The sequence below is a fragment of the Physcomitrium patens genome, chromosome 7 (assembly GCF_059467195.1).
Source record: "Physcomitrium patens ecotype Gransden chromosome 7, ASM5946719v1, whole genome shotgun sequence".
Classification (NCBI taxonomy): domain Eukaryota; kingdom Viridiplantae; phylum Streptophyta; class Bryopsida; order Funariales; family Funariaceae; genus Physcomitrium; species Physcomitrium patens.
Window position 1 is genome coordinate 14,474,010 of NC_143416.1, and position 12,610 is coordinate 14,486,619.

Here is a 12,610-nt window from a genome sequence, read left to right on the forward strand (position 1 = left end):
AACCATATTCTAACTTGTATTAGATGAGACTAAAATTGCAGCTAAAACTAATTAGACTTATTTATAGCTTCACATTCAAATTAAATAGATACAAAGCTATTCTTTTTGCCCATAATTATGTACCATTTTCATGTATTTGTAAGACATCAATTTGTACATATATACTCATATTAAAACATAAATTTTTAAATATTTTTTAAAAATAAAAGTTGAATTGAATGTTATTTAATTTTAAAAAGACAAATTTGAATTGTTTTACTAATAAAAGAAAAATAAATCAATCTCACTCAACAAACCTCAAATAGGAGTGTTAATTGCACCATTTAAATTCTTTGAATGAACTTTCTTCTTCTTCAAGTACATACTAAAAAAAGATTCAAAAGGAAGAAAAGCTTTTGGTGGTGTCAACTCAATGCTCAACCCGACAGTTGAAAATAAACAATGTAAAGAGGCTTCATCTGCCACTTGCATTTAGGTGGGTTGCTCAGATAGTTTGAGACTACAATGGTATTTCATATTTCAAAACACTAGAGAGTATATGACAAGTAATCCAACCAGAATTACGCTCAGAGCTTCTACCCATAAGATTAAAACCTAAAATACCTGGTGAATGAGTCACACTCACCTTCGAGAATCCGGCCTTACTCCAACCATTCAGATTATGGTCTGATCAGCCCATGGTGACCATCTCAATCTCCAATATTCGGTATACAGAACGCTTCCTCCATACGAATTATTTGAAGACTATCAGGCTGAACGCCTACCGACAACGTCATTTGACACAAGTTTCCACTAAACAATCCATCAGGCTTTACCGCTAAAAGCTGTCGATACAGAATGCCACCTGAGTATCGAGGCAAAATGTTCAGTAGAAATTGCAGTTTGATGCTACCCATTCGATCACTGAAGAAACCATCACCATCGTAGAACGCAAAACAGTCCGACGAGCACGGACCTGCTATGGTTTCCACAAGGGCCAAAACGTCCAACATTCACTGCATCGACCTGGTGCGCTGTGTAGCAACACCCTCAGAGATCCGTCACTGACGGAAGGCGGGTCGAGCAGAGTCTTTATTCCACCAAGTGCTCCCTACGCTCTGGTGTGCCATGCAGAATAATCTCAAAAATGACCGTCATTCCTTTAGTTGCTAAAGCTTACCACATACATGTACATGTCACGACCTATCGAACCGTTTCAGTCGGTCGCAGTTCGGCGTCTCCGACGATTGACCCCACCTTCTCATGCCCAGCTCCATTCGACAATTCTGTACAAGTATGTCTCTGTACTCGCTCTCTACCTGCCCTTCCACTTTGCGTCGCGCCGCACTTCCCGGTGGGTACTCCTTGTCGAAGTTGTGCGACTTCACGTAGTAATGCACCTCATGCTCCGCCGTCTTGCGTTGGATCTGGTACGGAGCTACTGACATCAAGTTGAACACCGGTTGCGAGAACGGGAACAGAGACACGATCAACAGAATCAGGATCGGTAGAAGCTGTAGCAGGCTCAGCAGGTTGATGGAGTGCGCCTCTCCTCGCTGTGCCTGTGTGAAATGGGGGGCCTGTGTCCGCACGAATTGTGCCCTGCGGGAGTTGCCGTTCGGTTGTTGCATGCCGAAGAAGAACGAGTTGAATATGTCATTCGCATCAAACACGTCCTCGTAATAAACAGGTGCTCCTCCGTACTGCCTAGCGCTATGTCTGTGCCTGACGTGCTGGATATCTTCGTCGGGCCCATCCCTGTCAAACTTGTCTCGAAGATCCGCATCGCTCAAAACCTTTCTCATACACCGATGCAACACAAACACAACGTCACGTTTCGATGAACATCGTACGGAACACTAATTCTCTCCAACCTAACACCCTCACTAAATCTTCAAATACGAGGCGTCACATGCTCCCAAACACGACACACTCTTGAGCTACCAGCATCAAGTTCAAAATTACATACCATACAGAGTAGGGTATTCGTCACATCATACAACTAAAGAAAGCACGACCAATTATGCTAACGCCAGCAAACTGCATTGCAAATGTACTCGTGGACCAAGCGCACACAAACACGCTGTCAGAATAACCAGCCAGTCCGTACGCAGCCCCTTCTGCACCAACCTGAAATGCTTTCGACACTGATTTGAATGCCTCCTCCGCTCCTGGTGCGCTGTTCTTGTCCGGGTGAACCTTTAGCGACAGCTTCCGGTACGCCTTCCGCACCTCCCCTTCCGAGCACGTCTTCGTCAACCCTAAAATCTCGTAGTAATCCTTCGTCCTCCGAATGCGACGAACGATCTCGATCTGTTCGGGCGTTGCATCCGACACCGACGTGGTCGACCTACTGCGAGGAATCCCGCTCCTCCTCCCTTCCTCATTTCCATTCGCCTCGCCCTCCGCGTTCACCGATCTACTCCGAGGCACGCTATTCGCCCTCCCCTTGCCATCGTGCACTCCGTTGCCTGCTCCTGCGGGGAACTTCGACTCCCTTTCGCTCCCAGAGTTCTTCGCCGCAGCAGGTTCTTCTCCTTCAGCCAACTCCCGCAGGAATGCATCCACTTGAGGATTCGGATATATCCGCTTCGCCATGTTCAAAAACTTCAATGCGCGAGCTTTCTCGCCCGACTTCATTGCACTCTCACCCATCCGCATGCATCGCAAACCCTCGTCCTTATTCCCCTTACCCTCGTCCTTATTCCCCTTGCCAACGTGCACTCCGTTGCCTGCCCCTGCGGAGAATTTGGACTCCCTTTCGCTCGCAGAGTTCTTCGCAGCAGCAGGTTCTTCTTCTTCCTCCAACTCCCGCAGGTATGCGTCCACTTGAGGATTCGGATATATCCGCTTCGCCATATTTAAAAACTTCAATGCGCGAGCTTTGTTGCCCGACTTCATTGCACTCTCACCCATCCTCATGCATCGCAAACCCTCGTCCTTATTCCCATCCATAGCTGGCCCTCCGCTCAGAGCCAACTGCAATATCTCTTGAACGAACAGTTCTCAAAAAAAATCCACGAAGCTTTCTCTCGACCGCTCTTTAACCTGCACGACACCGCAGCCATGTAAGGGCTTAACACCTTCGCCGACCTACAACAAGCCACCAAGAAGAATTGCACGTCACGACTAACCACGAGTCTAATTCACGAAGCAGTACCTTTGTCTTCCCCTACTCGTCCATCAGTGGAACGCATCCATACCACGGCAGAACTGATGCCCGCACTTTGCTCTGCCGGCCGGCTGTTGACAAGAGCTGTGCTTTCTCTGGTCTTCAGTGCAAAATTTCGATCTATTGATGAATTCGCTCACCAAGGGGGCACTTACCCCTGTCACCAGAACACCCTACATGCAACAATGTTAAGCAGATGTGATGACACGCATCGCAATTAGCAATCCCAAAGCATGTAGTAGCAGATTCTGATTTCTCAGAGCGAATTTTATGTAGTGTTCGGAAGAAAAATGTCAACTTTCCAATCTGACAGAGGAACTGAAAACTTAAGAAGTATAGGAAGATGTAGAACATGGTGAAACAAGCAGCGACACAAATAAAACTGCAAGAATGTGAAGCACTCTAAATGCAAAGACGTGAGACATTACATGAAGACCGAGATTGTGACCAAAACCTCGCGAACTCTGATATCGGATTGGAGAAAGGCAGCGAAGTAATTGTGAAAACAGTAATCCGCTGTGGATACAGGAGGATAGGGAAAATCCTCTGATGATTTAGTTTCCAAAAAGCCTGCTGGAATAGGTTGATGCCTTATGGAAGGCCATATTTCTTACTAACAAAGAATATTAAAGCAGAGAAACTTCTCATTCGGGCAGTTCAAGATTGAGCACTTCCTAGATCTAAAAATCATGAAAAAAAAAATAGATAAAATAATATTGAAAAAACAATGACCATAAAATAGACATCTATAAATCCCTAATTTCACGAATTGCTACACCAGTTTAGAAGAATGAGATCGAAATGAACAAGTATGGAAACCATGCTACACATCATGCGCAACATGTAGCTGAAACAATATCCTCCACCAACTTCCAGAATCTATAATCCACAACTACAAACACATTCAGTGTATCCAAAGTGCAACTCGGTATTTGCAATCCAGAAAAAGAAGGCAGTACACACGAATCGTACCTGAAGCGACCGCAAAAGGGCGGCTGCGTCTACAATCAGTGGATTAAACATCTGCTCACCGCAACAATCACGAATCTGTAAAACATTCTCAAAATCTCACCACGAATCGAAACCAAACCCCTCAACAATGACCAAAATACTGCCTCCCTAGCTTAAAAAATAATTAAATTAAATTAAATTAAGCCCTATGAAAACGAAAATAGTAGCTTCCTTCATATTCGGGACAATTCGAGTCGAGACCTGGAAAACGTAAATACCAAGCGAATACTGAGCCAAAACGGGCGCTGAAAAGCTGAAAGGGAAGCATGCACACTGTAGGAAACGAAATCGCGAAGCAGCAGGCCTCACCACTGGTGCTATCGGGAGCGTTCCTGCGCTCTGCTCCCCTTCGACGATGGCGTGCGAGGGGCAACGCAGCCGCCTGGCGCGTCCACCGCAAGCCCAAGGAGAGAGACGAGTTACCGGGCCTGGACGGTTCAGGTTCGGGCCAGGCATGGCAGTCGAGACGCACAGTGGGTTGGTAGGGTCCAGACCTACTTGGACGCCGAGGTCGGTGTTGTGTGGAGGAGCCGTGCAGGTTCGAGATTTTTGGGTTCGGATCTGGAATCCTGGAGCCAAGAGGTTCGGCTAAAGATTCGGAATTGCCTTCGATGGGTTTGATGGGGAGCCGAAATGCGGTCCGACTATTGGTCTGGAATGGGCCAAATTTCTATGGGAGAGTTGCACTTTTTTAATATTTCCATGTTGATTGAAATAAAGAAATTTTTAATTTTATAAAAGAATATAATACAAATAGATGCAAAGTCCTACATTCAAGAACCAAGGATTATGTGGCTATCTAAAACATGACACTAAGGTTGAAAATTTGATGATTGGATAAAGTGCATTGTAACATCCGAAATTAAAAGTGAAGAAATAATATACAAACATCAATTACATTACATCATGATCCTCTCTTAGGTCTAAATTGAGTTTAATAAAACAAGCATGATTATACACTTCATTTGCCATAACAATACTTTACTAATTAGTAAATATTTTTATTATGGTTGATTTTTTAAAGGAGAATATAAAATCAACTCAAGAAAAATATTAATTCTACCCACTTTTACTCTCATTGTCAAGTTATGTATTCCTCACCAATCACTCAATTTTACATCTTTTGAGTTTGTTTCCTCATTCACAATTTACAATTATATTATGTGATTCTAATGCATATCCAATGAGTGGCCAAATCAATTGAGTTTTTTTCTCTTTTTGTGACCTTGTTAATCAAAGAGAGTGATTTTTGGAGTGCAGTGAATGAGCAGGATGATAAAAAGCAGTAAATGCAAAGGTGGGTCAATTTAAGATTTACTTGGGTCGATTTAATATTCCCCTTTTTTATTTAACACTATTGGCGGTTACAAAAAATAAATTTGGTTCTTCTATACATAATACAAGCCTAGTAATAATGACAATAAGCAAAACAAAATTCCACTTATTCGTGCGTGCAAAAATTGTCTCTAACCGCTAATCTAGCCAAATTTACAGCACCTGCATGCACTTTCATGTTTTTAGCACTAAATCATATTACTTCCAAATTGAATTACTGTTACAGATTCAACTTTGGATTCAAACTACGTTATTGGCAATATTAGACTCAAGGATATTGTAATAAAACTTAAAAGAACCTAAAAACAAACTATGCCATGTTTATAAATTTATACAAGTAGAATGCTAAATCTGATACAACATAATGTTACATGCTTTAACTATTGTTATCAGCTTTTATCTTAATATATTTAGGAAGTTTATATCTAACGTAATATATTATGCACGGATTTGATAAGATTTTTACATACAGATCACGTTTCTGAGAGTTTTTTTTGAAAACGTCTATGAACTGTCTATATTTCCCTCATAAGAATGGTCTCTAAACATATCAAGCACAAAACACACAAATGATTATCAAACAAATTGGGCAGTAAACTAATTATTTGCGGAAGCATTGATTGATGAAAAAAAATTGAGCTAGAAGTATGAGTTCATAAACTCAGGGATCAAGCCTAAGAAATCTATAGAAAATGTGGAAGCAATGAGCATCACCTCGTAAGAACAGACTGTTGAAGTAGATGAGGATTGACGCCTTGCTGGAAAATGAATAGAGGAATCCAACTTAACCTGTGATATAAACTGGAGCTTTCAGCTGCAATTTGAACTGCAGAAAATCAATGCTGCGCTGTATCTTTGTGTGATTGAGTCTCCCTAATTCTCTGTTTCTGTTCTATAGACTTCTAAACCGTGTCTGAAATGCTTCATAATCATCATTAAAATACTCATCATTCCTCCTAGGTCTTGCGGTCTTTCTCCAAAACAGGTTGCTCGATTGTAAGGAGACTTAATTTTAAGCTACATATCAAATGCACAAAGTTAAAATAAGCAAACTGAAGGCAAAAAAGAAAAAAGAAGAAACTTAAACCAGATAATGAAACATATGTTATCAAAAAAATTGATGTATCGATTTTTAGAAGACAAAAACAATTATAATGTAGGAAGAAAATTAACAATAGCACACAGCTTCCACTTCATGCAGTGCTTAAGTATCAGTCTATTTTCTAACGTCTACTGATATGTGGGTGCCTTGAACCCAATCTAGCGGCAGATATAGTATAAAACCGAATTTAGAAAGAAGAAGCCACGTAAGGTGAAAATTAGGTTGAAAGCCCAAGTAAGACACAATTGCCTTTCTTCAAAACCAAGGCATCGGCCTCAAATCATTAAAATAAAAATAAGAGGTGGCATTCGCACAAGGTTACCTTCTACTGCTTGTGCATTAGTGTCCCTTTGATCAGACGTTAGATTCCTTGGTGAAATCCCCACTTCCGGCTGTATTACTTTCAGTCACTTGGTTCAATATCTCGTTCTTGGAAACTTCATCTTCTATCTTAGATTCCTCCACTGTAGACGCATCCATATTTGCGGTCACTGCACTGTCATGTTTTTCCCTACGCTTCACCTCTTCGCTAGAAGAATCACTTGAATCTTCAGCATTTTTGCTATCAGTTTCCAACTCTGGCTCTTGTTGCTCTGCTTGCTTGGTTTCTAGAGAGCTATCACTCTTCTGCTCAGTAGTTGTTTGTAACTCAAGGTCCTCAACCTTATCATTTTCCTTTTCTTCATTATCCTGATCTTGTGCCTCCTCCTTTTCATTTGCTGTATGCTTCAATTGGGAGGTTTGAAGCCTCTCTGCATCTGCCACCTGATCCTGATTATCACTCGTATCCATTTGGTCAGCATCATCTTCTTTCGGTTGCACATACTTGTTGCTCTCATCCTCAGACACTAGAGTTGAACTGTCACTTCCATTAGCAGCCTTCTGAGGCTCCTTCAGGGTTTGGGTAGCATCAGCCTTCTCCAAATCCTCTTCGTCTTTTACTGCTACGTACTTCTGAGTTCCAGACACAGTGTCATTTAAATCTAAGGTCTCCTGTATTTTCTCTTGTTCTTGAGAAAGTGTATGAATTTTGACCTCGGCCTCATTCTTTGATACATTTTGCTCTTCGGACCGAGGCAAAGTGCCGTTCTGCTGGTCCAACTGTGCATCGATTTTCTCTTCTGCCTTCTCTTCTTCACCTTGCTTCTGAGTCAAAATGTTTTCTTCCGTCGGTTCATAGCGAAAATGTTCTCCTTGTGTTTGCGTATCAACCATCTTCTTCAATCTTTGTTCCTTGGCTTCAACTTCTAGAGAGCCCTTATTCTCCTCCAAGTTGTCTACATTCAACTCAGGGTGCTCTTTAAATTGAGCATTTGGATCCACTTGTTCATCCTCCACTTCATCTTGAGTGCTCACGTTGCTCTCTGTAACTTCCTGGTCAGAGATTCCGTCGTCTTCCTTCAAGTTGCCTGTTGCAGGGTTATCCCTCTCCTTCAAACGACTTCGTGAAGTGTCATCAGCTTCAACTTCATCCTGTTTATCAAGCTTGGCTTTGAGACCAGAGTCAGCATTATACGCTTCCATATATGTGACCTCCTCAGTTTCCTCCCCTTTCTTGTCCTCGTCACCAGCCAAGCTTTCCTTATTCTTGGTGTCTGCAAAATCTGTTCCCACATCACGACGCCCATCTGCATCGTCGTTCGCTTGTGCTTCCTCCTCGAGGCTCTTTTCATCTGCCACACAATTTTACTGAGACACTCTGTGTTTCCTACTGAAGTGAGACCTAAGCTATAAATAAATCTTTCAAAAACCAGCAAGAAACACATACAGTGATACTACATACCGTCAATGACCTGTAAGAGGAGTTTTTCCACAACATTATATATATTACCTTTGTCAGTGGTTTGACCTATATCCATTCCATACAAGGCCTGCTCTTTGATCGCGGGATCCTCCCCAGATTTGGACCAAACTAAATTCTCTGCTGACAACCCCCCAGCATTTAATTCAAGATTCGCAAACTCAACTAAAACGAGAGATACAAGCCAATTACGGAGCGGAAAAACTTAAATAACAAAAACCAGTAAGAATGTATAGTCGACTCGAAACAAAAGCAATGTAAATAACGTAACGAGGCAATAGGGATCCCGGAGGAATTCGCTCACAAACCACCAGCGATAAAAGCACTCTATACTGAGCAATGAAGGCTCAAGCTAACCATAATGATTAAATCAAATCCCCTAGAAAGACAGTTTGAGTCTCTACTCAAACGCTACTGAACCCCTATCCATGCTGCTCATAAGTGGTAAATTCTTCTCCAATTCATAACCTCACCAAAAAACTTGGACGAAGTGATAGTGAGATAAAACTATCTCTGAGTACTTGGTGATCAGGTGAAGAGCAAGATGCAGCACCTTCAGATGAAGACTTCGTCGTTGTGTCATCTATCTCAAGCTCCCAGTCTAACTTCCCAGGTTTGTCTCTTGGTTTTAGCACCTTCCGCCCTGAAAGTGGCTCTGGAATCGTAGCCTGTAAGGATGATCTGTCCTGCCCATCGGAAGGTGAGGATTTCTGGATGCGGCTCAGCTCATACACCACCCAGGTCAATATAACTGTAAGTATGGCGATCTGTAGAACATGCTTTACTTTCAAGCCCTTCGCCCCTTGGTAGCGCGGAGAGTGGTGACGATACATTTTGAAGTCAGAACTCGAAAGAGTCAGGCGATCCTCTGCGCACTCCTAAGACTTTATGGTATCAGCGAGAATGCGAACTTTGTCTCATAGTCTCTGTAATCGCCAATATACAAACCCATCAGCTTCAAGCTATGAAATAGCCACAACTTCTAAGACTTACAGACTAACTTCGTGTCACAAACAGGCTCCATTTTTGTAGCAAAAGGCCCTTGGATATTCACAGAAGTAGAAAAAACTAGCGATCTATGTTCCAACCGAGCACCACGATTTCCTACCCTAAGCAAAGAACATGGTCCCCAAGTCCCCGGAGATCCCTTTCAGTAAACACAAACCAACTTTCATGATTGCGCGATTTGAATAGCAACTAACAACCACAGCGGCAGAATCACGCGAGGCATCTCCGCAACTTGAGAGCGACAACTCACTCAAGTCTGTGCTTCGCGCATTCAGCAACCGCGTCGACGGGTATAATGTTCAAACCTACAGAAACACTAAACCTAAGAGAAAATCCTCAAACTGAGTAGCAAGTCCAATCATTGCTTCAAGCTCTACCTCTGGATTCGAGAAACGCTTGCAAACATGGCACATTTTTAGGAGAAAAAAAAAAAAAAGTGCTCAAATTCTCTGCATCATTTAAAGAGCATCCTCGACACCCCACAAAACCGTGATGGTATTTACCGCCCAGATGGCTCATTCAAATGCTCCAAGCTCACGAAAGCCAAACCGACGGCTAAAACGTAGTAAGTGTACTCGATTCGCACAATCTCCACACAGCCTGAGATGTGAAGGCACACGGTGAGGAGGAGTGAGCCACCTTCTCAAACCGAAGTAGTAACACAAAGAGGGGTGCGCACGATCTACAAAGAGGTGACAAAAAGCCAGCCTTAGAAAAAGCAAACCGACTTAACAAGTGGCACTGCACAATCCGACGTGCACTGCTCACTCCCCTAATCTTGCACCACACCAGAAAAATTAGGGGACTCCGAAAAGTGGTCCGCATTGGCACGATACATGCAAACTTGGGAGAAAATTCGGAACCACCGTAGCCATGATAATGCAATTCCAAATCCTAAAACTCAACCCGAGTGTCTAGATTGCCAAAACAGAAATGGGCTAATGTAAGCAACCCACCCTCAGAATTAGCCGGGAAGAGATCCAGCATTGGAGTGCTAAACTCGCTGCCTGCGCTGAATTCATTTCACTGGGCGTCACGAGGTGGGACACTGGTCACGGGGTTGTGTTGGTACCCTGTTGTCTGATGCTTTAAAGTAGAAGTTGGAGAAGGTGATGCCGTGGTGGAGGGACACTTTGTGATCAATGGCATGGGGTTTTGCTTCTAACCACAGTTTGATTTTTTTTTTTGGATATATATATATATATATATATATATACATATAATTTATTTTTATTTTTTTTTGTTATTTTCTGGATTATGGTTGCGTGCAATCTCCACTGCTCTGCTCCATACTTTCAGTGAGAGGCATGTCTTTCTGTGTTCGCAAGTTGCCAACTACTGTCTGCAGTTGTTTTCATTGATGCTCAAGCTTATTCAATTAATCATTTAACTCCAAAGAAGTGTTGTTATTACAACTAGTTCTACAGTATTTGTACACTTCAAAAATTCATGCTACTTAGAATATTTGGTTCTATTCTCTTCTATACAGTCCTATCTTTGAATTTCCATTCCATTTAGTATCTTTCAGTTTTATTCTAGTGTGCTTGGTCTTACATTGTGTTGAGATCTTTGTTGCTATGGATTTAGTAAGGTTTTAGATCTTAGAAAATCTGGTCTTGTTTCAAAGGAGGTATTGGAGAGTGTGTTGGTTATGCATTTGTATTTGATTTTGATTACATACTTTGTGATTGGTTTGTAGTACTTGATGTGGTGTGTATACCAATCATGCTTATATAACAACTATCATGTGATGTGGTATCACATGCCAAATCTCATTGGATGTATGTGATTTGGTGTTTTTGTTTTTGTTTTTTTCTTTTTTTAAACAACATTGCAATAGCGAGATCACAATGCAAGGGTGTGGAGTGCACACTATCACCTTGCAATGCAATAAGCAAATTCAATATAAAAACCAAAACACAATGTTTAAATATCATGCATTATATGCATTAATCATAATAAATGTATGTATGTATGATTATAATATTAAAAGATCATTGATTTTAAAAATTCATATATTCTTCTTTTTTTCAAATATAAATATATTTTTTATATTAGCAACAACATATCTTTGTTCTATAAAAAAAGTAGTTTCACTTTGTGCTTTTCAACACAAAATAAGACAAACATGATTTAATTTGCAAACAATGTGAATATTTTTGTGGAAATATTCTAAGTCTTGAAAATTTTAATCATAATATTTCATTGTAAATATCCAAATTTTAGTAGTATCTTAGAGATTCTAGAGGTGGATCCACCATGATAATTGCCCTAAGTCTTTCTTGAGGATTCTATGGTGGATCCCACATGAACCACTACCTTAACCTAAATTCTAAAAAAAATCCAAAAACGACTCCATCTACATATCTCTATATGCAAATAATACAAATATCCTATCCATGCCATGTTATATCCTTTTCTAACTAATTAGGAGCCCCTTTACTTAACTTAGATTATAAAACACATGTAATTGAAGACGAATGCCATAATGATATTGTTGCAAAATTATACTCATCCAAGTTGATATTATTGTAATTAGACTACTAAAATGTATGACAAACATAAGAGTCAAAATCTTCAATCCTTATCAATAGATAAGACATAGCTAGAAGACTTCTTACAACAAGAACAAATCCAAACTTTTCAAGGAAGAGTTGAAAGAGGTGGCATCAAGTATGCCATATGCCACTTACGTTGGCATTAATTACACAAAAACATGGTAGCAACCTCTTTCTTCTCACCTCATACAAAACAAAGAAGACCAATTGGTACAAACATAATCCCATGACCAATATCCTACCTCATGACTAATATCCAATCATGTTTATATAACAACTTTTGCTTTAGTGAATTGATTGTAATTTGTATTTGGTTTAGATTATATACTTTGTGATTAGTTTTTAGCACTTGATATATCAATGTTTATATGAAAAATCATAAAGAACTAATTTTTTAGTAAAAGAAAAAGAAATAAAGTTTCAATGAAGTATATCTTTAATATTTTTAAATTGCTTAAATAAGACCACAAAAATGGTGACAAGTGAAAATAAATAAATAATCAATAATATATTTTTACATTACTATTATCAAAGTACTTCAATTTATATCAACTATTAATTTGATATACTTAGCAAAATTATTGCACAATATTTAGGTGTTCATAAGGTCTAATTTATTAAAAATATCTTTATATATACATATA

At 40.4% G+C, this 12,610-nt stretch overlaps 3 protein-coding genes across 10 annotated transcripts; all 3 read right to left on the reverse strand.

The window, feature by feature from the left end:
* Positions 1-428: 428 nt before the first annotated feature.
* Positions 429-3,324, reverse strand: LOC112284701 (chaperone protein dnaJ 49). Its single transcript, XM_024524792.3, has 3 exons — positions 3,140-3,324; positions 2,110-3,027; positions 429-1,775 (listed from the first exon to the last, which is right to left on the reverse strand). Exons 2-3 carry the CDS (start codon positions 2,932-2,934, stop codon positions 1,176-1,178), a joined length of 1,425 nt encoding a protein of 474 aa, XP_024380560.1. The 5' UTR covers positions 2,935-3,027; positions 3,140-3,324; the 3' UTR covers positions 429-1,175.
* On the reverse strand, positions 3,253-4,684 carry LOC149988572 (uncharacterized). Its single transcript, XM_090252083.1, has 3 exons — positions 4,364-4,684; positions 4,124-4,174; positions 3,253-3,308 (listed from the first exon to the last, which is right to left on the reverse strand). Exons 1-3 carry the CDS (start codon positions 4,616-4,618, stop codon positions 3,303-3,305), a joined length of 312 nt encoding a protein of 103 aa, XP_090108209.1. The 5' UTR covers positions 4,619-4,684; the 3' UTR covers positions 3,253-3,302.
* Positions 4,685-5,521: 837 nt separating this feature from the next.
* Positions 5,522-10,483, reverse strand: LOC112285075 (uncharacterized). 8 transcript variants are annotated; one of them, XR_016504236.1, is made up of 6 exons: positions 9,912-10,312; positions 8,954-9,326; positions 8,431-8,520; positions 6,922-8,272; positions 6,212-6,286; positions 5,522-5,659 (listed from the first exon to the last, which is right to left on the reverse strand). XR_016504236.1 is itself a non-coding variant. In XM_090252079.1 (6 exons), the coding sequence occupies exons 3-5, from the start codon at positions 9,231-9,233 to the stop codon at positions 6,954-6,956; spliced, it is 1,689 nt and encodes a 562-aa protein (XP_090108205.1). In that variant the 5' UTR covers positions 9,234-9,326; positions 9,912-10,008; positions 10,365-10,426; the 3' UTR covers positions 6,083-6,514; positions 6,922-6,953. The 8 variants fall into 8 exon arrangements, 7 of the variants coding, with proteins under 7 accessions (XP_090108205.1, XP_024381367.1, XP_090108207.1 ...); XM_090252079.1 differs by lacking the exon at positions 5,522-5,659 and adding an exon at positions 10,365-10,426 and having other exon boundaries at positions 6,083-6,514; positions 9,912-10,008; XM_024525599.2 differs by lacking the exons at positions 5,522-5,659; positions 9,912-10,312 and adding an exon at positions 10,365-10,483 and having other exon boundaries at positions 6,083-6,514.
* Between the last annotated feature and the right edge of the window lie 2,127 nt (positions 10,484-12,610).

Bases quoted from the DNA above. Each gene is read 5' to 3' on its own strand.
- LOC149988572 (XM_090252083.1), bottom strand. From the start codon at position 4,618: ATGCCTGGCCCGAACCTGAACCGTCCAGGCCCGGTAACTCGTCTCTCT. The intron at 4,175-4,363 runs GTCTCGACTCGA...TGCGGTGAGCAG, and splicing joins TTGGTATTTACGTTTTCCAG to ATGTTTAATCCACTGATTGT.
- LOC112285075 (XM_024525599.2), bottom strand. From the start codon at position 9,233: ATGTATCGTCACCACTCTCCGCGCTACCAAGGGGCGAAGGGCTTGAAA. The intron at 8,521-8,953 runs GTGCTGCATCTT...GGTTGTCAGCAG, and splicing joins GACGAAGTCTTCATCTGAAG to AGAATTTAGTTTGGTCCAAA. The intron at 8,273-8,430 runs GTAATATATATA...ATTGTGTGGCAG, and splicing joins AGGTCAAACCACTGACAAAG to ATGAAAAGAGCCTCGAGGAG.
- LOC112284701 (XM_024524792.3), bottom strand. From the start codon at position 2,934: ATGGATGGGAATAAGGACGAGGGTTTGCGATGCATGAGGATGGGTGAG. The intron at 1,776-2,109 runs GTTGGTGCAGAA...TGTATGAGAAAG, and splicing joins CAGTGTCGAAAGCATTTCAG to GTTTTGAGCGATGCGGATCT.